At 40.6% G+C, this 24,395-nt stretch overlaps 1 protein-coding gene across 1 annotated transcript in view; it reads right to left on the minus strand.

Moving 5' to 3' along the window:
* The window catches only part of coro2ba (coronin, actin binding protein, 2Ba), a 32,077-nt gene extending 17,567 nt beyond the window's left edge, over positions 1–14,510 (minus strand). The window contains exon 1 of the mRNA XM_062471628.1: positions 14,141–14,510. Within this exon, the coding sequence (XP_062327612.1) occupies positions 14,141–14,155 (15 nt within the window). The 5' untranslated portion in view covers positions 14,156–14,510. The remainder of the gene's footprint in view (positions 1–14,140) is intronic.
* Positions 14,511–24,395: the final 9,885 nt, after the last annotated feature.

Here is a 24,395-nt window from a genome sequence, read left to right on the forward strand (position 1 = left end):
GTACAGGGACATTCCCCCGAGGCAAGTAGGGTGAAGTGCCTTGCCCAAGGACACAACGTCATTTGGCACGGACGGGAATCGAACTGGCAACCTTCAGATTACTAGCCCGATTCCCTAACTGCTCAGCCACCTGACTCCCACTTGAACGTCGGCTGTGACCTCCGCCTTACAGACAGAGAGATTGGAGTTTTCAAGGGGCATTAGACAAACCAGGCAAATACTGTGTAATAATTTGAGGCTTTACAGTGCTAACTGTAGTATGGTAAACAGTGCCTGCAAGGAAACAGGGTTTATTTATGGACCACAAGAAGCAAGCTGCTAACATTGCCTCCTCTCAACACCTTGTCAACACCTTGCCAACCATGATGCAGTCTACTGTAAATAACCAGGGATCACCTGGTATGAAATGAAATCCCTGTGGCCACTGGCTCAAATAGCTAAAGCCTCACAGATGGCACCATCATCTGGCACAGGGGAAGGAGGTCTTCATAAACATTGTTTATATCAATCCTGGTGGTAAAAACAACCTCCCTATTCTTTTGTAAAAGCATAGGGCATGTTTAATAAAATCAACAAGTGATTTCCACCTTGTCATGGTTTTTAAGTAAGTTTTTAGATTTCATAGTTTCATTGATTTATTTTCTCATTTAAATGAATCAATGACTTAAACAGGTCCTGAAATAGGTTGGACTTCAAACATCCCTTAACATCGATTGTCCTCTAGATTTCAACAAACCTTAACAGTTTCCTTATTCATCCTCTTATCTTAAAAGCTACTCAGTGGGCTAGTTCACATATTCCATTGTGACTCTTCTCTGTTACAGACCTGGAACAAAAGGATCCTATTTCCAAATTGGAGGAGACTTTAGGCTCTCAAGGAAAGTGTAGTTGGGATTTTCATGTGCCAGACATTCTTGACTGTCTGTGTCAATGGCCAAGCTTGGCTGTTTGGTTTTTGCATGAGCTGGAGAGAGAAAAGAGGGGAGATAGAGGAAGAAAGGAAGGAAGGGGGCCTCAGACACCACAGACTTAAGCCCAGCTTCGGACTCTCTTTCTGGGCTTGACCACGGGGATCGCACTGTTACTGTACCGCCATCTTCTGAATACGGATTTCAGGGTTTTCTGAAACCAAGCTTCCAGAGTTTTTCAAAGTAGTACACATGGGATTAATTGGTCAATAAATCAATCACCTTTCAACCAATCTTGCAAATACACCACCCTAAATGTTATCTTAGTACACACACCCACCCTCCCTGGACAGACAGACAGACACCAGCAATGCGCCAACGAACAACAGCTCACAGCAAATCAGCCTTGATGAAATATTTCTGGTAAGCTGTATTTCCTAACACAGTTACCTGATACAACTTATTTACCTCAGTAGCGACATCACATAAATCATCGTCGTATTAGGCTGTTCTGTCTGTTTCTCTGTATCTCTTTAGGCCGACTCCCACTGTCCTCTGGCAGTCTACCAAGGTCCCCTCTACAGTACCAAAACACAGTAAGGTGATGTAAAAATGCTTATGCTAGCGTGCTTTCAAACTGTAAGAAGCCGGTTACACTACAAACAGACAAAGTGAAAAAGGGGTTAATGGTTAAGGTTATGACAAGATCTTTGTTAGGCCTTTCTATATAAAAAAAGATCTGGGCTTCCAAATTTCCAGCTTGGTAGAGCGACAGAGCGGATTTATTTCCTAAGTGTTGTCAGTGTGAGTTAAAATGCTGAAAAGCTGCTTTATTAGGGGGATGGGAGGTTCATCACAAACACACATTCATCCATGCACACTCACACATGTCAACATTGTGCGCCAAAAATCCATGAACAGCTGTCCCCTCTTCGTGTTGTATACTTGTAATGCCTCATTTGAACTGACACAGGGCATGTAAAGATTGGTGCACCATGAATTTGACCTATTTCAAATGACCTCAGTTGGCGAACAGTCTTTACCCAAAACAAACCACATGGTTAGTATGCTAATACTAGCTCTTTGTGTGTTCATTTGGCAAGCACCTTCAGGGTGTGGTGACACATTGAGACCACATTGAGAAAGTGACTGGGTGCACTATATTAACATTTTGCAAGAAGTTGTTATCAACATACATTTTCTCAGTCAAAGTAAATGGAAAATTATCAGCAACCATGATTTGGTTACAAAGTGTGGTTGGTTTATTGTGGGTCACTCATCATGAACATGTTTCCAGACTGTTACATTGATCTTCTTTATTGATTGAATGCCATATTTCACAAACATACAGAGTCCTAATTTCAAGGTCAAATATTTTTTAAGTCCTGTTTTTTCCTTACTACCCTTTTGAGGTAGGAATGTTTAAGTCTAGGACATTCATTGAAATTCACTATGGACTCCGCTACCATTTGAATTTTGTTGAATTTGACTTTTGACTTTGCGGTACTTATAATATCCTCGATACACAAGGTGTTTCCTGAGCTGTGTTGACTAGTGTGTAGGCTAAGACGCTAGCAGGGGAGTTGTTGCATCAGGTACTGAGATTTGCATAAAACAAACCTTAACCCTTTTCTTAGAAAGCAGAAAGTCTAAGGGGTGTCTGATCAGGCTGGAGGTCTAGAGAGTGAGGCTAAAGTGGAAGTAATGTGGATCAATGGCAGCATCTACTGTTTGTGTATGCATGGTATCATGTTCTCTTGTTCGCCTCAATTAGGAGATTGCATCTAGATCACAATCCAACTAAGCTGCCATGGTGAATTGTTGAACTGTTTACCTTAAAGAGGTCCAACATCTGCACACATAACTGGGTGTCAAACTAATGTAGGTAGTTTCTATTTTTCTTCCATACAGGACTCCTACGTAGTAAACACACTAGCAAAGTTGCAGATAGCAGATAGCCAATTCATTCATTAATTATGTATTGAATAAATATTGTTAGAGTGAATAAACTTTGTGTTTATTGGCTATATGTGTTCTTATTCATTTCTGTCTCAGCATGACTGTCTTTAGACAGACTAAATGCAGCAGGCATGTTATACGGGCAAATGAGGATTGATACTAGCCCGCTGTTGGGCTCATTACAAATTGTGACCTTGAATGGTCACAACGTGCAGGTTACCAACAGACAATTAGTTTACTGAATATGTGTACAGTATGACAAAGTGCTTTTGTGCAACCGCTAAGCTCCTTCCCTCAGCATTTCCCCCAACCTCAACCCCAAAATATTTTTTCCCCTGACGAGGTGGAATCATACCCTTATTCGTCAAGTTCAGGTTCCCAGCTCTGTCTCTCTTTGTCAGTAGGATTACTTGTGTATTATCCTACCTTAGTTGACAAGAGGCAGGCAGGATGTAGACACACAAAAAAACAGGGATCTGTGTCAGCAAAGTAGCACCTGGCTAGCAGTCTGTCCAGACCTCAGGGCTTGACAGTGTAGGTCTGGCAAACAGACAGATCGAATCCTATATTAACTTTTAAAAGTGGTAAAACTAATCTGGATGAATTTTGAAAAATTGGGCCAACACATGTTCCCAAGATGGTGGAATAAGTTAGATAACTAGGTAACATAAAAAATGGCTTTCCACCCAGAAATCTCCACCCAATGCTGGCTATAAAAAAATGGTTTACTCTCAATGACCTTCTGCAAAGGTAACATTTTGCATCAAATATCAGATCTAATAACTAACCTCAACTTTCAGTTTATAATGAAATACCATGCCATACAATGCCATCCACATTAACACACTGACAAATCTAAATCGGTTTAAAACATCTGTTTTCACCCTACAGTACTGCTGCCATCTACAAACTCCTGGCCCCTAACATTTTTCCCTGGGGAACACCACATGACAGATTTAAAGTGACACAGATGGAACTGATTCCACAGGGGGGAAAGTGTAAAGTTTGAAAACCCTGTGTACAGTGTACACTAGTGATTACTTGTAGGGGTTGGTTTCATGACACATGTCCTTTCTTATCTTCTTGTTCCTCAGGAGAGGGAGAAAAAGTTACTAACTGGGACTATGCATTGTGTGTGAGTCTGGTGGTCTCCATAACTCTCTAACTTTCATTTTCTCTCTCAATTTGTCCTCTTCTTTAGCTCTATAACTCATTTCTCTTTTCATATCTTCTTCAAAAATCTATATATCATCGATATATCATCCTTGCCTATTACTCAATATCCATCATCTATGTAGCCTGCCGAACTGAGACCGACACAGGACACAATTACTTTTCCCGGGTTCGTTTATTAACTGTTACGCAGAAAGCACACCCCAAGAAATGATTTAAAACAAAATAATACAAAACAATACGGCAGTGGACTTAGGAACAATGTTTACACGGTTTACTCCGGCAGTTTCCAAAGGTGCTGCTTTCATGTTCGGACGAAAAAGAAAAGAAAGAACGACCAAGATGCACCGCGTCAACACCTGGTTCGCGACACCGCCACCCAGTGGCCGAAACAAACAACCCAAAATGTACCCCTCAGGTCCACAACAAAATATATATATATACATTTTAGTAATTTTTTAGTCATTTACATACACATGCATTCACCCAGAAACTAAAATGACAGGGGTGCTACAACTTATTCACCACCCGGCTACATCTATATTGCCTCTTTTACCCTCTCCATCCCTCTCCCCTTAAGTAATTAAGTTACCCGGCACAGATGCATACCCAGTGAAACCTCTAACTTGCTGCTCCCAGGGACAAGAAGCACTGGGCTGGAATACAGGCCCAGCTGCCTTTTAGCTGGCAGCTCCTGGCTGTCCTCACTCAGTGAAGCTCTCTACTTCTCTTGGCATAAAGTACAACACAGCAAAAATGCTTGTGTCCTCCTCACACAACCATCATCATGGTCGGCCAAAGTAAATTCCTTGTCTGTGCAAACTTTCATGGAGAATAAAAACCCATTCTGATTCTGATCATACACCTATCCAAAGTGTTTGCCCAAACGCTGGGGTTTTGTTTGCAATTTCTTTTCATCTTCATATCAAATTACACAGATTACACAAATATATATATTTTTTCTCTTTTTGGCATATGAGAAAAAGTACTTGGATTGAACATTTATTTTCAGTCAAAGCAGAGGAAATACTATTGTTTACTCCAGAAGCTGGGCCATTCATATGGAAATAAGGCATGATTATGTATACTCTTTTCACCTTTATTTGCCTTCTACTGTCTTTGTGCCATGTTTTGTGACAGACATTGCCACTGTGTCACCCTAGGCATAGTGTTGAGAAGCCAGATGGCAGAAATTAATAGGAAGCCTTTGGAATACGAAAGTAATATAATGTCATTAATGAGAAAAGGAGGGTAGGATACAACGTAATCCACCTATCTCTTTCACATCCCATTACCACAAAATGAATGCGTCCAAGCATTGTGAAATTGCAGTGGTATTGTGTTGCATTTTTTCAAATAAAACACTTTCATTATTTAAACACAACCTGACAATGAAAGTATGAAAATGATAACTATTTCCACTGCAGACTATGAACCTGTGTCTTCCTCGATGGATGGGAGATGTGGCCGGTAGGTATCACCCTCTCAGCAGACAACCCACTCCTCACCGCTTTCTCTACAGCACACGCTCATCTCCAGCCCCATTTACCAAACAGCTAGTTTCAAAAAACTGCACAATACTGGACTGTATCACACAATCAATCCCATGACCAGTAAATCTTCAAAAACGATTGGGAGCCAACCTGGTCGAATAACAAAGAACTCAAAATAATGGCCTCAATAAAAGCCTGAATCTGTCTTCCTCCAGCTCTTTCATAGATAGCCCAGGTGGCTTTCTTCCTCACCGTATGCACCATTTAGCATTTTCCCTCAGAGTCCCAGAGAACAGCTTTCAGATGTATCACTCTCAGAATATATCCCGGAACTGGGAATTGTGTCATTCCACCAGATTCCGATCAATAAATTAAGGTGGAAAAAGATCCCCCCAAAAAGGGTATATAAACCATCCAGATGAGTTTAGCAGATGCTTACTCTCATTTTTTCCATTTTGATGTCATCATCAGCAATAGTGAAGATACCAAAGTTAAATACTGAAGTTATACTGCACCATAGTTCTAAACAACAGTTCTGGTTATAATAAAATGAGAGCTTTTGCCTGGCTACAGTAGACACTTTTTGGAAGATGCTACCAAACGCAGCTCATTATTTTCCATCAAGCTTCAAGTGTTTTGGCAAGTCCTCTACGAGAACTTGTGACATATAGCACATTTCTGAAGGAAGCTTGATGTTATAGGTTTATCTGACAGGGCCATGTAGGGTTTTGTATTTACCTGCTCATCTGTGACATGCTTTCAAGTAAATCATCCACATCCTAAATCTACTCAGTACTGGTCCATAGACTACAGTCTTCCATTTGTCACTGAGTGGAACTGCCCTGGTAGAGGGCATCCTCAATCACTGGATTTATAATGATGATTGACTGGAGCTTTAGGATCCATGGAGTGAGAGAAATAAGGAACCAAGGTAGAAAGAAAGAGAGAATGAAATTGATTGAATTGTAGCGGATTAGAGATACAGAGAAAGACAGATTATGAAGGACTGAGAAAAGGCTGAGTTAAAGACAGTGACAAACAAAGACATGAAAGGGAAGGATGGAAACAGAGATGGACGGAGAGAGAAAAGGGTAAGGAGATAGAGTGGGAGGAGATAGAGTGGGAGGAGATAGAGTGGGAGGAGATAGAGTGGGAGGAGATAGAGTGGGAGGAGATAGAGTGGGATGCAAGAAAGAAAAGCAAATCCCACAATGTGGGGATGAAAAAAGAGATGTAGAAGAGAGTGAGGGAACCACATGAGGACACACAAGCAAACAGCACAACACTGTAATTTAGATGATTATTGGTGGTCTGTAGAGACAGTGTTGGACAGATATAGACACAAACTCACATTTACACACACACACACACACACACACACATGCTCACTCCTCATCCCAGGATGAGTCTGGAATCTCAGCTGGATGGGAAATGGGATGGTCGTAAAGCTGCCACTTTCTCCTCAGTACTTCTTTTCCACACAGGGATATTTATAAATGACACACTCTCTTTTTCCCCAAGCAGGTTCCATTGGGCATTACAAAATGATCACAAAGAACTCTTAGAAAAAAAAAAGAAGTAGTCTTTTGAAAAAGAGAGAAGTGCTTCCCTTTATGCTTGAAACTTTTTATTGGCCATGTTGTTCAATTGGATTTTTTTTTTTTTTTGGGGGGGGGGGGGTATTACTAAATACAGTATTACTGTATTTTTAATGTATTAGTAAACAAATATATAATGCAGAAGTGTAACCACACACATTCATATGGGAAAAAACGTACTCTGTGGTGGAATATTGAAATATACTACGCTGAACAGATTTTTACAACAGAATATGAAATCCGTCTGGACAGTCTCTTTCACATTCTCTTTCTCTCCCACACAAGCGTGCAAGCACACACACACACATACACACACACACACACACACACACACACACTCACACACACACACACACACACACACACATACACACACACAAAAAGAATGAGGTAGCTTTCAGACAAGCCATGAGCTCATCTTATCTGAATGTTATCCCGCAGTGAATGCATTTCTTAAGCTTTATTCCCTTCCTTCCCTTACCACTCTTTACCTATTTTCCTCACTCTTTCCTTCCTTTTCTCTCTTTGTCTTTCTCTTTATCCCTTTACTTTACTTCCCATCGCAGAAACGATGCAAAATAAAAACCTTTATTTGCTTTCATGATGGTTATCAGTCTCAGCAGTTTGCACATTGCTTGGATATTGGTGAGTAGCCTTTGGTTGCTAGGCTAGTGACTCAACCGCCAGCATAATGTGCTTGCAGTGTGTGCAAGCAGACACTAAGCTTGACAAATGGCCAGTATTCTGAATCAGGCTCAATTAAGATTTATCGTTGGTGGGAAGGCAGTCCTTAGCAAAGAGTGGGGCTGCAGACGGCATTCAGTTTTTGTTTGTGGCAAAGCTGCTGGTTGCAAAGGTTTACCCTCACATGTATACACACACCACAGCACTATCAGAAATACATGTTCTTTGTTCATTAACACACCAGTTTCCAGTGAGCGCACATTTTTTAATGATAACTTTTTGCTATGTAACTTAGGCTGACCTAAACAGTGCAACTTGTGGAAGGTTTGCTACAAACACTCTGAACATCCTTTTCGGCCCTTCCTTAACCATGCGTGAGCTTTACATTACATTTACATTACATTTAGTCATTTAGCAGACGCTCTTATCCAGAGCGACTTACAGTAAGTACAGGGACATTCCCCCCGAAGCAAGTTTCCTGATGACAGTGCTTGAATGCTATTATGGGTTGTATTGGTTCGGTTTAGGCCAAAGCTATCAGTAGCAAGGGCAATTTTGCATATACTGTATGTATTTGCGTGTGTGTGTGTCTTTGAAAGCATCTCTATGCACATCCTCACTTAACACACAAGAGCTTTGAGTGTGTGTGTCCCTTCCATAAATCGCTGGGACATAAACAATTGTTGTCACCAACTACACAAACTCCCTCGAGTATTGGTTTGGTGGGTTTCACTGGTGTTTGGAGAAACAATAAGATATCTCTGGCGCAGTGACCCCACACCTCGCTCGCTCTTTCCCCCTCCCTGCTTTAAAATCCTGGAACGCAGCTGTGTCTGCAAGTATCCTTCCACAAGTGAACCATTTTCATGGTTCCTCTGTACAACACACAAACATTGGAATGAAGGGGGTATTCAAAATCTTTGACAAATGCTCTGTGTCATTTCTACTGGCTGCCTTTAGGGCTGCCAAGTGCATCTGAAGGCTTATTCATTTGTTAAAGATCTCCAAACTTGAATTCTGTTTTGAATTTCAAACAGAGCTTCATGCCTCTCATCACATCCCTACTCACACCACCCACCAAGCAACAGTCCCCACAGAACCTCAGAGTTCACTGGTCAGCTGGCAGACTAGACCACATGACCTCAACCTCTGAAAGGGCTTGGTTTTCTGTGCTGAGTGCTCCTTCGGGTGCCATTATGTGACTCCCATGGGCCCACATGGATTCAGAAGCCAAGGCGGAAACAGTGATGGGAGGTTTGGGGTGGGGGAAGGGGAGGTTGTGGATATTTTAGGGCCACGATCGATGGATCTGTTCCAGAAAACTTCGAATTTTCAACGTTTATTTGTAATCCCGGGAGCAGCTGTGAGCTGCAAGGCTCTCCTACAGTTCTTTCAATAGCAGCTGAATATGGTTGCTACTGTGTGAGGCCTAGTTCAGGATTCTCAGACAGACACATAGAAAGACACTTGTATGTTAGGCTTTGCAGTGCACAAAGGATTTGTTCCACCTACACACACCTGTCCATAAACATGTATGCAAATTAAGTCTATTGAATTAAATGTTCCAATATTCCGTACTACAGATACCCTATCCTGTCAGGAACATACAACCCACCTACTTACACATCATTTGCATCTACCAGCGTGGTGTAGAGTTTCTGGTACGGAAGACAGTTTGGTGCACTAGGCATCTTGGTCTTGCTAGGCTGCATTACAGATCTGACTTATTTTGTTATGCTTACCTGTTTAGATATAAAATATAAAACTTGTCTAGCCATATCACCCCTGCCTGATTTTTGAAGTCTTCTAGTTCTGTATATATCCTGTGGAGAGGTTATCTTGACTTCACAACAAAAACATGAATCTTTCATGGTGCGGTGTTCCCTGGGGAACATGTGCCCTTACTCAACCAATCTGCCAATCTTCCTGCCATTGTCCCCTACTCCACCCATCTTCCACTCCCCTCCCTTCCGGGTCAGTTATAACGAGGGTTGGAGCAAAAACCTACCATATAGATACTCACCAGGATCAGGGTCAGAAAGACCAAATATTGGAAAAGTTGCCGATTATGTTTTTCCTTCCTTTCATATGTTTCCATCATTTTATTTCCAATCATATTTCCCCTGCATGTCCTTGCTCATCTGCCCCCAGGTGCTGTTTGTGCAGTACATTTTGAGGACTATGCCTTTTCCACACATTAACCCCTGACAGGTGATCCTGTTACTCAGTTTTGCACAACTGTGTTTCTTTACCTGTCATTCTGGTTTTGTCTAAAATACTGAGTTTCAATAAAATGGTAATGTTGTCAACTACAAATTCTTCTTTTTGCCGAGATGAACTTGTTCTATCTTTCCTAACATCCTAACAGAACATATTATTCTGAGTGTGTATTTAACATTTATTGTAATGCGAGCATGCATGTGTGTGCTTGTGTGGGAAGATGGTGCAAAGGAATTCATTGACTTTGTGTATGGTGTTGTACAGTATGTGTCTGTGTGCATGCAAGTGGACCATGGCAGGGTTTCTCAGCACACAGTATTACACTTACACTCCGCACATATCACTTAGGGCTGTCTCCATGGGCTCCTGGGCAGTTTAGCTCCATCAGCATGTTAGCCCTCGTCCCACATCCCCCAAGGTTACACACACACAGAACACACACACAGAACTCACACACACTCTGTCACTAGGCAGAACCATAAACATACTGTCTTACCGTCAATGCACCCCCCTCCCACACACACGTACACACATTGCTTCACCTTTACTCTGTTTCTCATGCACCCTCTCTCTTCTACATCCTCCGCCTCAGTCCTCCCCCCACCCACAGAACCCCTTGTTCTCACCTCAGCTCATCTATCCACTCTTTACCACCTACTCATTCTCTGTGTTGTCTCTCTATCTCTGTTTTTCTCCAACCAATACCTATCTTTCCATCCCCCTTCATAGAGTCATCTCCAGAATTATTGGTTTATAATAGAACATTTGATTTACTGTAATGCTTTGAGTGCAAGAAAGGTGCAATACAAATACAATTTATTATAATTGGGTGTGCTTTGCCTTCGGCAAGGGCACAACCTTTGTTCTCTCACATATATATTTATTATTTATTATTGTTTATTTTCGCCCCCCTAAGGATCAGTCAATATTTGGACTACATAGACAACCAAGGTGTCAAAAGTTTCGTATTGGTAGCGATTGCGTTGGTTGTATTTTTATTTACGTTCCGTTGCATGGTTTAAGTAGAAATTGCGTTTTTGTGGTGAAAAGTGAAGCTAACGGTGGCTAATTTGCTAGCCACAGTCACTGACGTTACTAACGTCCCTACGTCACTAACGTCACGAAAACACGCGTGACTACCTGTAGCAGAACATTCGTTTCGCATCTGTTAACTTGGGGGATAGCTAGGCTAACTATAGCTTTACTGCAAGGCAGCTGCAGAAACGCCACAAGCAAAGAGGCCAGGGTGATAACTATTTACTCATTTTACTTTGTGATGTGAAACACAATTGTGAAATGTAATGTACAATATTAGCTGATATTATTAAGGAAGTAGGCCCACATCTACTTTCGGAAACGGTAGTCTACTATTTCACTGAAGCATTAACATCATGACATTAGCCTCTGTTGCCCGGGCAACACATACTACAGTGGTCTATGATGCATCTGGTTTCAATCCTTAAAATGAAAATTCCTCACAAATACATTTTCGTTGTAGGATTTATTATGACATTACATTACAAGTAAACGATTTGTTGGTGAAATTATCATTACCTGTGGTTTCAAACCAGTGTTGCTCACTGCAACGCTGTAGCCTACGCGAGACACACTACAAAAACATCTACACAGCTGTAGGAAGTCAAACGGCGACAGAACATGTTCGGCACTCACCTTACTTTAATCAAAAGTCTTTCAATAGGTGAAACTATCTGACTTCTAACCTGAACTTCATTGCCACAGCCTAAACTTTGTCAATCTGTTCATGAAAATAATTAATTTCAGCCTAAACCGTACAACGGAACGTTAAATCGAATTCAACCAACGCAATCGCTGCCAAGACGAACACAGCAGTAGTCTAGTACTGTACTGTACAGTAGTAGTACAATTTACCGGGGAAGCTTCTCCACACAGGGCTATCGCATTTTGCGTTGTTACTGACAATGATCGCTACCAGTGAGCTTTTTATGAATGAGCGATTTCTACTAAATAAATGTCAAGCTTATTTACGTTTTTGGGGGCATATTTTCAGTTAGCAGATGGTAGGCTACTGTTTGAATCGCGATTCCATCTTCTACTGCCGGTAACATCGTAGAATAATCTTCAAAGGGGGTTCTTTATTAATGAATGAATGCAGTAGGCTAAATGCCTGAAAATATCACGAGAAGGGAAAACTTAAAAGGACGTTTAAGTCATAGAGATTAGGTCAATCTTTACACCGGTCTGCCAAATTTATTCGTTTGATTCAGCTATGAGGCTGCCTCTTGCAGGGGAAATGAGAAGACATCATATTTCATTCTACACTTCACTCGTATTTTGAGTTGTAAATGAGCAGCAAAAAAAAGATGCTTTTAAATCTATGTAATCTTTATAAATAATAAGTAGGCCCTATGCATTTTTATATAAAATATACAGAAATATCAGTTGTAAAAATGTCATTAAAAAACAGACCCCTGTGCAATCGACGCAAGCAAGCACACCCTACAATTTCCCCAGAAATTGTAGCCTCTCTAGTTATGTATTATTATTATTGGCACCCCTTGCAAAGAGTAAAAAGTGTTATAAAAGTGTCACCTTTTAGTATAAAAAATAAATGAAAAATGGGACAATCCAACCTTCAATTGAAGTACCTATATTTTGAGAGAGCTCGTCATCGGTACCAGTACCTGGTACAAAAATAGAGCAAGTTACAGCTGTATTATTGCACATGGCAAAACCTCTGCCTCTTGGCTACCTTGAAAACACTGACCTGTCATCCCACCACTCTTACCATGGAGAACAACTTCCCACACAGCACCCACACACTCATACATACTGCCATAGAGACCACTCATGCTAATGTCATTATCCAAAAAGTCTTGTAACATAGAAAGTAGTATCTCTCTCTCTCTCTGTTTGCATGTGTGTGTAAATAGGCAATTGTCCACTTTCTACAGTGAGTGATCTATTTTGATCCAGGTTAATTCTCATCAAAGTCCTGAATTGCTGTGCTAATTTCTCTAAGCCTCTCTATTTCTATCCCCTTGCTTACTCTCTCCCATCCCCCACCTCTCTCTCTCTCTCTCTCTCTCTCTCTCTCTGTCTGTATGTATGTCTGTCTGTCAGTCTGTCTGTCTGTTCCTTTAACTGATTAAGAAGATTTAACCTGCTGGTGACTCTAGGCTCTAAGCTTTCCCAACAAAAAGACACACACACACGAACATAAACAAGTGTTAAATAGTCAAGTTGTTCATTTAAGCATTTTTGCTTATTTTCACATAACACTTACACACACATATATTGCATTATAGAATCAATACTTTGTATACTTTGATACTAGAAATAATTCTCTCCCAGCACGGTCATCCTAGGATTAGAGCATTTAATCACAGAGTTTATCCTAGCTGGTTTCTCCTACTTTCTATCTCACAAATAATGCTCCATCCTCCCTGCACAGTTTAATGATTAACATGCAAGATGAACCACAGTGCATGAATAAAAACAGTCACTGCAGAAATGTATGCACTTGCATGTACACACACAAGCACATCCAATGGCTACCACTGTCCCAAGTGGCTGTTTGTGCTGCACACTGCCATACAGAGGAGAACTCTATCACCTCCAGCAGTGTGAAAGTTGTGTCCTTCATTTGCCATTACCCTTTTTTCTTCTCTCTCTCTCTCTCTCTCTCTCTCTCTCTCTCTCTCTCTCTCTCTCTCTCTCTCTCTCTCTCTCTCTCTCTCTCTCTCTCTCTCTCTCTCTCTCTCTCTCTCTCTCTCTCTCTCTCTCTCTCTCTCACACACACACACACACACACACACACACACACACACACACACACACACACACACACACACACACACACAATGACTTTATATGGTCTTGATAAGTACTGTACATTGCACCATACAGGCTAGCTAGGTAGCACTAGCCACAAATAACTACCGTCCCAACCTTATCCTGCCCTGCATTGCAACTGCAGGACTAAATGTCCGACTCACATATACAGAGTTGTGCACACACACACACACACTCTAATCTGCCCTCCATCTCCTGTCCAACCATGACAGTTAACTCAATAACATGAGTCACAATAATGACCACATCACCCCATCCAAAACGTGCTCACCTTTGTGACAGTCATGCAGAGGCAGTGGGTGAGGAGCAGGCCGGTGTCCCCTTCAAGTAGAGAGTGCTACGCCGCAGGAGTGACGAGAGGGGGAGAGGAGGAGCAGGGGAGTGGAGCACTGCTGAGCACACACAGGGAAAGAGAGAGAGAGACACAGAGAGAGAGAGACGGACAGAGAATCCCAGAGAGCGAGCGCGAGAGAGAGAGAGAGAGAGAGAGAGAGAGAGAGAGAGAGAGAGAGAGAGAGAGAGAGAGAGAGAGAGAGAGAGAGAGAGAGAGGAGGAGACAGGCAGACTACTGTGTCTGGCTCACTAAGTACTAAGTAGCATGGGCGTCTAGCTTCTGGGGCTGCTGGTGCTGCTGTTGCAGAGTGCTGCAGTGAAGTAATAGGAGTGCATGGTTACTACAACAGCTCCGCATGGATAGCCCTCCCTCCTCCCTCCCTCCTTCCCTCCCTCCCACACACAGCAGACACACACAGTCTATCCTCCTCTGCTCTATTTCTCTCTCCCCTACCCTCATCCTGTCTCTCTCTGCCAATCTGATTACTGGCGGGGCTAATAGAGCTTATTGATGCACAGGCAGGGCTGGGCGGAGTAATGGAGGGATAGCGCTTCTGTGTAGGACAGGGAGGACTGCAGACAGAGAGAGGGGGGGGGGAGCAAAAGAGGAAGGGATGGTGACAGTTGGGCACAGTGTTGCAGTCTGGTGCCCAGGATGTGTGTGGCATGGGGCTTCAAGTCTGCTCATGTGATTGTGAGTCTGTTTGTGTGTGTGTGAATAAGATAGAGAGAGGAAGAGAGAGAGAGAGAGAGAGAGAGAGAGAGAGAGAGAGAGAGAGAGAGAGAGAGAGAGAGAGAGAGAGAGAGAGAGAGAGATGGGGACACAGACAGGTAGACACATACACTCACTGTTTGGAACCTCAAGGAACACAGCTACTGACCATTTGAATCCAAAATCCTCACATTAATAAATGCCAGAAACATGCCATAATTCAATCTCAATAACCATGATTTAGCTGTGTATCTGTGTGTAATTTTTGTACCCAGCTATTGTTTCAATCGAGCTATTGTTTCAATGTGACCCCATCACAAGCAATAATATTTAAACAGGAAGTCTCACTCAGGGACAAGTGTCAAATCCTTGACCAGCATTTCCTCTTTGGAACAATGGTATTTCCTAAAGTCTCAAATTGCCAAAGGACAACAGTATCTCATGAGAGATCACAATGATGTCTTGGTCATCTAACCACAGAGGTTCAGCCCATTTGACTGTCCACTGGAATCTAAATGCTGTACTCTCAAATAGTAGTTTTTTTGTGGTGTAGTACATGAGATTGTGTACTGTACATACAGCATTGCAGAGTGTGACCTCTTGGAACTCAACCCTGTACAAACATTTAATTAGTTGATACAAAAACCCTGATTGGTAATTTGCTAGATCAGCTGATTAGTCTCCTCTATTGAAGTTACAGTCATCTACGTTGATGTAAATAGACACATTTTAATTTAGTCAGGTCAACAAGGGAATATTAAGGCTTTTTCATAGTACAGACAGAATACCTGCAATGTTTGTGTTTCCTGTCTGAAGCCAGATAGTGGGGAATATTATCAAGTATTCTAAAGTGGGGAATAATATCAAATATTTATATTGAGTTGTCATGGACACTGATACAATTTGCAAAAAATGTTGGCTCTTTTTTCATTTGAATAATTGCCCTTTTATCTAATACATTTTCAAAATTGATGCCTTTCAACAGAATAAACCCTGACCTGGATGTGCTTTTTTGCCATGCCACATTGTCTAATGTGATTTTTTTCTATCTATTCTCCCAAAACATAGTAAAACCAGGCTTGCATATTAAATGCACTTTTCTCACCTCAGAAATACTTAAAGCATTAAGAATGCCAACATGTATGTTATGGTATGCTGCCCTCTTGTGGTTTTATATACAAGATGACAAGTTGTTAGTGTTGAATTTGACCTCTTTACAGCTATTTACAATCATGGCTTTGTTTGTTGGGCTTTTTATGCTTATGAACTAAAAGAGATCTCTACAAATTGTGCATTGTCCAAATGCCATTACTCAACCTATTGGAACAAATAATATTTCAAAGCTTAGGCTATGCTATGATTGGAGATTGATTTTTGCACCTGATCAGTTTCACCTCTGAATGTGCTAGAAGGAGAGTCAAAGGGCTACAGATCAGTCCTACATGAACTCCAAAGATTAGTTACTGTCAAAGATAAGATTAATAAAGAGATTGTTGAAATGCCATTAAACAAATCACATGATATTTAGAAAACACTCTATGTAACATCTTTAATTATTGCAAGTGTTATAAAATCGTTAGAATCGTAAAAAGTGTTAAAAAATATTTAATTTTTTTTATGCAGTGTTAGCAACAGTAACTTAACTATACAACTCTGAAAAAAAATGAAGAGATCACTGCACTTTTTTCTTTCCTTTTAAAAAAGTTGAGAAGGACAATTTTGAGTAAGGAACAGAAGGGTAAAATTTAAGAGGCCACTGCAAATTTTACCCTTCTGTTCCTCACTCACAATTGTCCTTCTCAACTTTTTTTGAATATGTGTAACAAACTGTAGACATCAAAGAGTGACCATTATATTTATTTATATTTAATCTAGCTTATGCTGGATGTCCTTTTACTGAGGTCAGAGACATTACTCTTAGCTTGAATGCTCTTTACAGACTGTTCTCATTAAAAATGATAAGACAGGACCCAGGCTGATAAGGAGACATTTGAAGTTCAGACTGGACTGATAACCGAGGGATTTTCACTTGCTTTTTAGAACAATGATGCCAGATGACTACAAAGAAGGACGGGACTGCATCTTTTAGAGTGGTTAATTGGCATGGGTTTGATGCTCTGTGAATCCAAGCGTGACACTGTGGTCTGATGGTATATATGGAGAAGTGTAAGCATTTTTTAAAGTTGTTTATTGACTAACTGTAAAATTGGATCAAATGTTATACATTGTAGTATACTATAACTACATTACCTACATTTTACCATCTTGGAAATATAACTATGTGGGATGGGAACTTTTTGCATATCATATGCAGTTTTCATTCATTATTATAATACAATTATTCAACTTTTTTAATACAAAAAGTTATTTGTATACTTTTTTACTATTATAGTCTTGTACTATATTTCCACTGCAGTGCAACCCACCCACACACAGGTGGCAGTGTCCTACTCTCCCACCTTACTTAATAGAGTAAACACACGCTTCAGGCTGCTCTCTTTCTATCACTGTCTTTTTCTCTCTCGATAGGCTTCCCATCAGTTCTTCCGACACCGGACCACCGCAAGATCCCTCCTCACAGAAACCGTTACTCAAGTGGAACTTTTAATATGCCACGGCTCAAGTTACCGCTTCCCATGCACCCGGCACAATGTTCCAGTCAGCCACAGTCTGCACACAAACCGCTTCCTCAATCGGCAGGGGAGGAGGGGAGTCGGGAGGGGGGCTAGTCTGAGCTGAGGCCGAGAGAGATGGATGTGGGCTTATGAGGGGAGTGGGTTTCATAATGTTTTTTCGCTGCAGGACTGGCTTGATTTTCCAATGTGTGTTTGTGTGTACGTGTTTTATATGGGTAAGACAGACAAAGAATAAGTAGAGAATTACACATTTTGCTCAACTCAGGAAAGCATTCGTCCAGTCTGACTCTCTTTATCCCTCTATCTCTTTATCTGTCTCTCTTTCTCTTACTCTAACTATCAGAAATGTCTTGTTTCCCCACTGCCACCTTTTCCTACCAGCAACATATCTCTGCAGTCTTATTATTTCACCTGCCTGTCACAAGCAAAGCTGATTTATGTTTGCCTTCCCTAGGAAACATCCCCCTGTGAGACTGTTCTTCATGACCCAGACAGGGAGATGAGCTCCATAGTGAAACATTTAGTGCACAGTATCATTCCACACATGGCATCCCCCCCCCCCCCCCCCAACAAGTCATGACTTTTGGTGACCTTGTCATAGTTTTTTTTACCCCAATAAAGCCTTGGAAATTGGATTTGTGAGTTGTGATATAATCTCGTATGATATAAGGACAGGTGAGGTTATTCATGGTAAGTGTGGACTGTCAGAGAATACCTGACAGCTGCACAGAGAAGACAGATTCTGAGAAAAATTAAGATAGAGACAGACGGAAAGACAGACAGAAACACACAGTCACACATCAAACACAGATACAAACACACACACATGCACACAGTCAGAGTCTGGAAAACAATCCACATGCAGTAAATGACAGCACAAAGGCACATGTGGCAGTAGTTAAAGACATGAAAACAGATTTTTTTAATGCTATAGAGTTTAAGTAAAGGAAACCAATTTAAATATATCTGGAACCCATGGGTTCCAGATATATTTAAATTGAATCAGGACATTAAGACACAATCCTAGATTAGCTCCTTTCGCCCTAATAAATCATTACTGCTCAAGCATCAACCATCCAACGAGTCCATCTTGCATATATTCTCTGTCAATTCTGAAAAGACAAGAGTGTGGAAAAGTCTCTGTGTGGGCTGTGTATCGCTTCACCTCAAAGGGAGAGTGGGAGCCTAGTGTTAAATAAGGTTCTGAGTCTGGTGTTCTTTCTTAAATTAGGGTGGCTTTTGTCCTGCTTACACAGCTCACGGGCCTCCCCAAGACCTCTTACTTCTGGGCTTAACACTAACAGGCTAGGGCTCTAGTGCTTTATAAAAGAACTGGAATGCTCTTGAACCTGAATGGAACCTTTATATTGGCAACCTATAATGCTGCAAAAGCAAATGATTGCAGAAACCTTTCTTCCATACGGGAAGCTTGAAATGTCAAGGGTCAGTGTACTGTCATAGAACTTTCACAACCATCAACCATTGAGAGCTCCTTTAGTACAGAATGTAATCTTCAAGACGAACAAAGGGATTTGATAAAACTTCTGTGAATCATTTCAATATGGTGACTGTTCTTTTTTCATTCTGTTTTCTGTTACCATTCTTTATTCCTTGTCTGTATTCACCTGAATACTGGTTGAAGACCAAGGCTCACCTTTTTGTATTTTCTGCAGCACAGGAGCAGTGAGATTAGCTAGCTCTGACTTTAGTCTGTCATATGTGTGAAATGTAGAGATAATGATTTAGGATTCTCTCCCCACAGAATGAGATGATAGGATTCAGGGTGGCTTTTATTAAAACCAGCTGACAAAAGCAGAATAAAGGATGACCACTCAAGGTCTCTCTGTCTACAAACTCTTCTTAAATTTATGATGCCACATACAGCCGGTGTTCATTTTAGCTCACTAGGATGAATTGTGGGGTGCATCCAATTGTCGATGCAGATGCAAAAGGAGAGGAAAGGTTTTAAGCTTTTTTACGCAAATTTAGCAAGTATCTTTCCTGACACAAGCCAATGTAAACAAGCAATTACCGTAAATGACATGATGTGTTTTAAAGTGAAGGATTCAACGTTGATGTAGGTATCTGGTCATTGATGCACTTGAATGGTTGGCTATACCACATTTTAAACACAAAAAGAATTCCAGAAATCAGACCAGCAAGTAACATGACATATACATATAGTAGTGTACAGAATATACATTGACATGCACGTTCAGCAGAAGGCATTAAAGGACCAAAGGACCAAAGCTCCTAAATAGTGAGCTGGATCAATGTTTTGGCTGTCAGGGACCACAGGGGGTGTATTCAGCTACTCCTGACAGAGAAAAGACACTGAGCATGCAAGGACCCTCAGCACTTCCAGAATTGACCAATGGAATGGCGTTATTTCTAAGTTACTGAACAGTATGAACCATAGGAAAGTATGGAAGACTGAGTAGGTATTTCCAGCTAAACAACTGCATTTCTGGAAAACAGCTGTTTGGCAGAATGAGAGTGAGGCACCAGTCAGTAATATTTCAACTCATTTCTGTAAAGGTGACAGTGTGTTCTTTCCAATTTATGCTTATTTTTTGGGAATCAGGAAAACGAGTCGTCTGATTTTTTGTCCAAGTCTGCGATGTTCATTATGTGCTTATTTTTACTTACTGACTGAAGTATTTGCCATAGTTGAGGTTTGGAAATCAGGAAACTCATATACAAAGGGTCATTATCTATCTTTTTTATCATCCACCCTTATGTCATGATATCACCCAATCAAGACTTTACATAACATAGATATCATCATAGTTTCCGAAGGACAATCACTATCAATCTTATTTAACAATCTTTACTCAAACTTCAGTAAATGGTATGGGAATGCTACCCTCACAAAATGTATGTTTCTTATACAACAGTATTAATATCAAGTAATACAACAGTAATATCAAGACACCTTGCAATATGATAATTATGCATTTGTCAGCATTTGATGTGCTCATGTGCATGATTCCTGAACACATTATCTTAAAATTGAGAACAAAATGTGAGACTATGTTGTAATGTATCCAATCTTTCAATTTACATACTACCATACAATTTGTTCACTATATGACATTTAACGACAGAGGGTTGCACATAGTTTTGGTTCACAACAATGTACAGACACCTAAAGAAACAAGAATCCACTTAGAGACCCTTTTTTCCAGTAACTTGTAAATATTCTCTCAAGAACGACCAGATTGAAGCAAAAGAAAAAGGTCCATTAACCCTTGTGTTATCTTCGGGTCATTCTGACCCATCAGTCATTGTGACCCACCGTCGTATTGCGACAAATTTACCGCATACAAAGACAAAGTGAAGCATTTTCTTTTAACAGCTAGGCTGTCTCAGACCCCCCACATTGCAAAGGTTAAAAGAAAATTATTTTAATTTGTTTTTGTATTGGGTAAAATTGGGTAAACACAACGATGGTTCGTTATGAACCTTTGGGTCATGTGACCCGAAGGCAGCACGAGGGTTAACTCTCAAGCAACCTACCAAGCCAATAACAACCAAAAATACCACAAGCACAAGCTTTCCTTTAGAAATTCTCCATCGAAGATCTATTGCATTACCTACTTATGGCCTTATCTAGTACTTTGGTGTTTAAGACGTCTAGCAAAATGTAAATCAGTATGAGCTGACATGCATAACAAAATCATGCATGCAGAAACTGTGGTTTTCCATCTAGAGCCAGAAGAAAAAAGAAAAAATCTCCACATACATGTTTTCCATCTGCCTTCAAATGAATGCTGAAGCAAGCTCATTGAAATGGGAGTCTGTGTTTCAGATGAAGACATAATGGAGGCAGAAGTTGACTTTCGACCGCAGGACTCTAGCTATGACCTAACAGGATTGTATTATGAATTGGTTGGCTGAAGCAAGGAATGTGAGATGTGTTGCACATCATTGACCGTATGTGGGAATTTGGAAAGGAAGCTTCTAACTCAAGAGATGCAGCGAGCGTTCAGGTTTACTGATTGCAGGGATTAGTTAAAATTTGAAGGTTACAAACATTTCTTTCTGACGGTACAATACGTGTTTGTATTGTAGAATAGAAGGTCAACAATGAATTGACCATGAAAACGAATCACCCTGTAAGACTGTGTAAGTCATTTTAAAGTTTGAGGTGTTCTGTGTCTTACCTGCTGAGAGAGGAACTCAGAATCTGCAAGCCTTGTGCGGTACGAATTGAATTCCATTGTCCATTTAGTGGAGTGTGACTTCAGTTTCCACAGATCTTCCAGTATTGTTACTGGCACATTTAGTCTTCAAGAACTACTGCCAGATATCTGGAAAAGTTAGAGTGACTCACAAACTCAGACTTGGAAATGTCTTCCATTCTATCTAATAATTAAAAAATGCCCTTTTCACTATACGGCAAGTTTTTTGCATTAGCACTGAACCACTTTCAATATTGTATCAATTAACATATGCCTTTTTTGGTTTAGTGTGTTGTAAGAGACCACATTAAATGTACATACAAACTAAACAAAGTTGAACATTGAGTTAGCAAGAAGATGAGGAAGGGCAGTCTTGTATCTTGGCAGAGTATTCCTGCTGTGAAGTCCTGCTGATATTGCTTTGCTTCTTTTTTATTGCCCCTATGACAATTCTTTCCCTCTTTGAGTCTTTCATTACATTGGACCTCCATGCAGGACCCCTCAGTGATTATTGGCAAGTCCATGTTTTATACGGCGAGTTAAGAAAATGCTGATAAAGGTCCTGAGAGATTAATAACTTTATATTCACTGTCAAACTTTTCAGAAGCTACAGTAAATACCAAATCGGAGCAAGGACAGAAAAAAAAAAAAACTGCATCAGTGCCAGTTACAGTTGTTTTCCCCCAGTTCCTCAGTGTCTTTGCCCGTGTTGCTCTATTTTTATCTGAACATCCACTTATACTGTGTTACCCTGTTTTATTTGGAAAGTATTGAAACCCTTTAAATGTTTTGACATTCTGTCACATCACAGCCTTACTCTAATAACATTTTCCATCATACATTTACATTAAATACCCCATAATGACAAGAAAAACTGGGTATTTAGAAACACTGGCATATTTAAAAAAAAAAATATATATATTTTTTAGATAATTCTTCTAATACCTCCTCTCAAAACAACAGAAAGGAAAACAAGCTCCACCTACCCTGTGGCAAACGTTATGGACAAGTGAAACAAACCTCAAGATATTGACCTAAGACTCTGGGGACAAAACACCAGTGCTAAATTGGCAGTGTCCGTGACATTGTTAATTAAATGCTATGCAGTACATTTCAGGTTGCCCTTTCAGTCCAGTCACATGCGTGATCTTACACATGCTTTTAGCCCTCCCTCAGGACTCTCATTAGCCCTCCCTCAGGACTCTCACTAGCCCTCCCTCAAGACTCTCACTAGCCCTCCCTCAAGACTCTCACTAGCCCTCCCTCAAGACTCTCACTAGCCCTCCCTCAGGACTCTCACTAGCTCAGCAAAACACCAGCAGTTGAGGCCCCAAACTTGAGGACATTATGACCTGTAATGGATAGTGGGACAGGGATTTGTCAGCTTTAGTTGCTTTTCTTCTTATCCCAGAAGACCTGCTCCTGCTTTCCCCATCCTGGACGACTACATACCACACCAGAAGATAATACAGTTGTGATTGAGGTAATTACTTGCAGTTGCTGTTTGGTGTCAAGCGACTACCAAGAAGGTGAAGTGTTGCATCCATTACTTGTAAACTGTTAAGACAACAATTCTACATTTCAGGGTTACCCCTAACCTTGGGTATTCTGTGCCTCTATACTCAAGAGGGAGTGAACAAGTTAACTTGTCACACCACTGTAAGCTGTTTCTGGAGAAACAGCTTACAGTGTTTCTTTCAGGAAACTGTTGTTTCCTGAAAGTAACTTACATATCTACATAGCAATTTTGGTCAGCAGAGCAGCATTGTGGGTAAGAACCCCCCCCCCCCGCCTCCTGACAGGAGCAAACCAACCCATACATTTCATTGGCATCTTGTCTCTATTCAGCACGGAGGACCTTTCATTTTAATTGTAGGTTTAACATTATGATTCATTGTTTGTCTTGCGATGTTGTCTTCTACACTGACAGTGAAGAATCTTCAGTTCTGAGTTTGTAGCCACAACAGTTGTGGAGGCCACTTTATGCTGTGTTGTAACGGTATCTAACCCCCATTGTTGTCTTTCCAATTTGTGAATATTTTATTCCGAGGGACACTGGACTTCAAGACATGCTGATTTTATGGTTCCTCCCCTTAAAGTAGGTTAGTTGGTCTGCTTGGGGAAGTCGGCATCTTGAAATGCGTCATCAGCTCACCTGGGGAAGTCATTAGTGTTGCTCTCCATGAATGTCTTAGCAAATGATTCATTAGGTTAACTACTCTCTAAAACACAATTTGCTGTTATAAAACCAGAATATGTCATTCCTGTATCTATTTAACATATGAATATACTATATATTTATATACATCTAAATGTATAATACTCATAGGCTATATCTTTGTGAATATTGAACATTTGGCAGGGACACTCTAAAGCAAAACTTGACTAAATGTCCTAACTCATAGTTTCTGTTCAGATTTATTGGATGAACTTGGCTCCAAGTTCCTAAGAATCAAATGTCAGCATGCTGGAATATACAGTACCAGTCAAAAGTTTGGACACATTTTCCCATTCAAGTTTGGACACATTTTCCTACACTTTTGACTGGTACTGTATTTAAACAGCAGATTTGTACACTCATACGTCATTGTATTGCGGAATTTTTATTTATTATTAGGCAATTCTATTGATTCACATGTCAACAATAAGGAGTGCACATAC

The sequence above is a fragment of the Osmerus eperlanus genome, chromosome 10 (assembly GCF_963692335.1).
Source record: "Osmerus eperlanus chromosome 10, fOsmEpe2.1, whole genome shotgun sequence".
NCBI lineage: Eukaryota > Metazoa > Chordata > Actinopteri > Osmeriformes > Osmeridae > Osmerus > Osmerus eperlanus.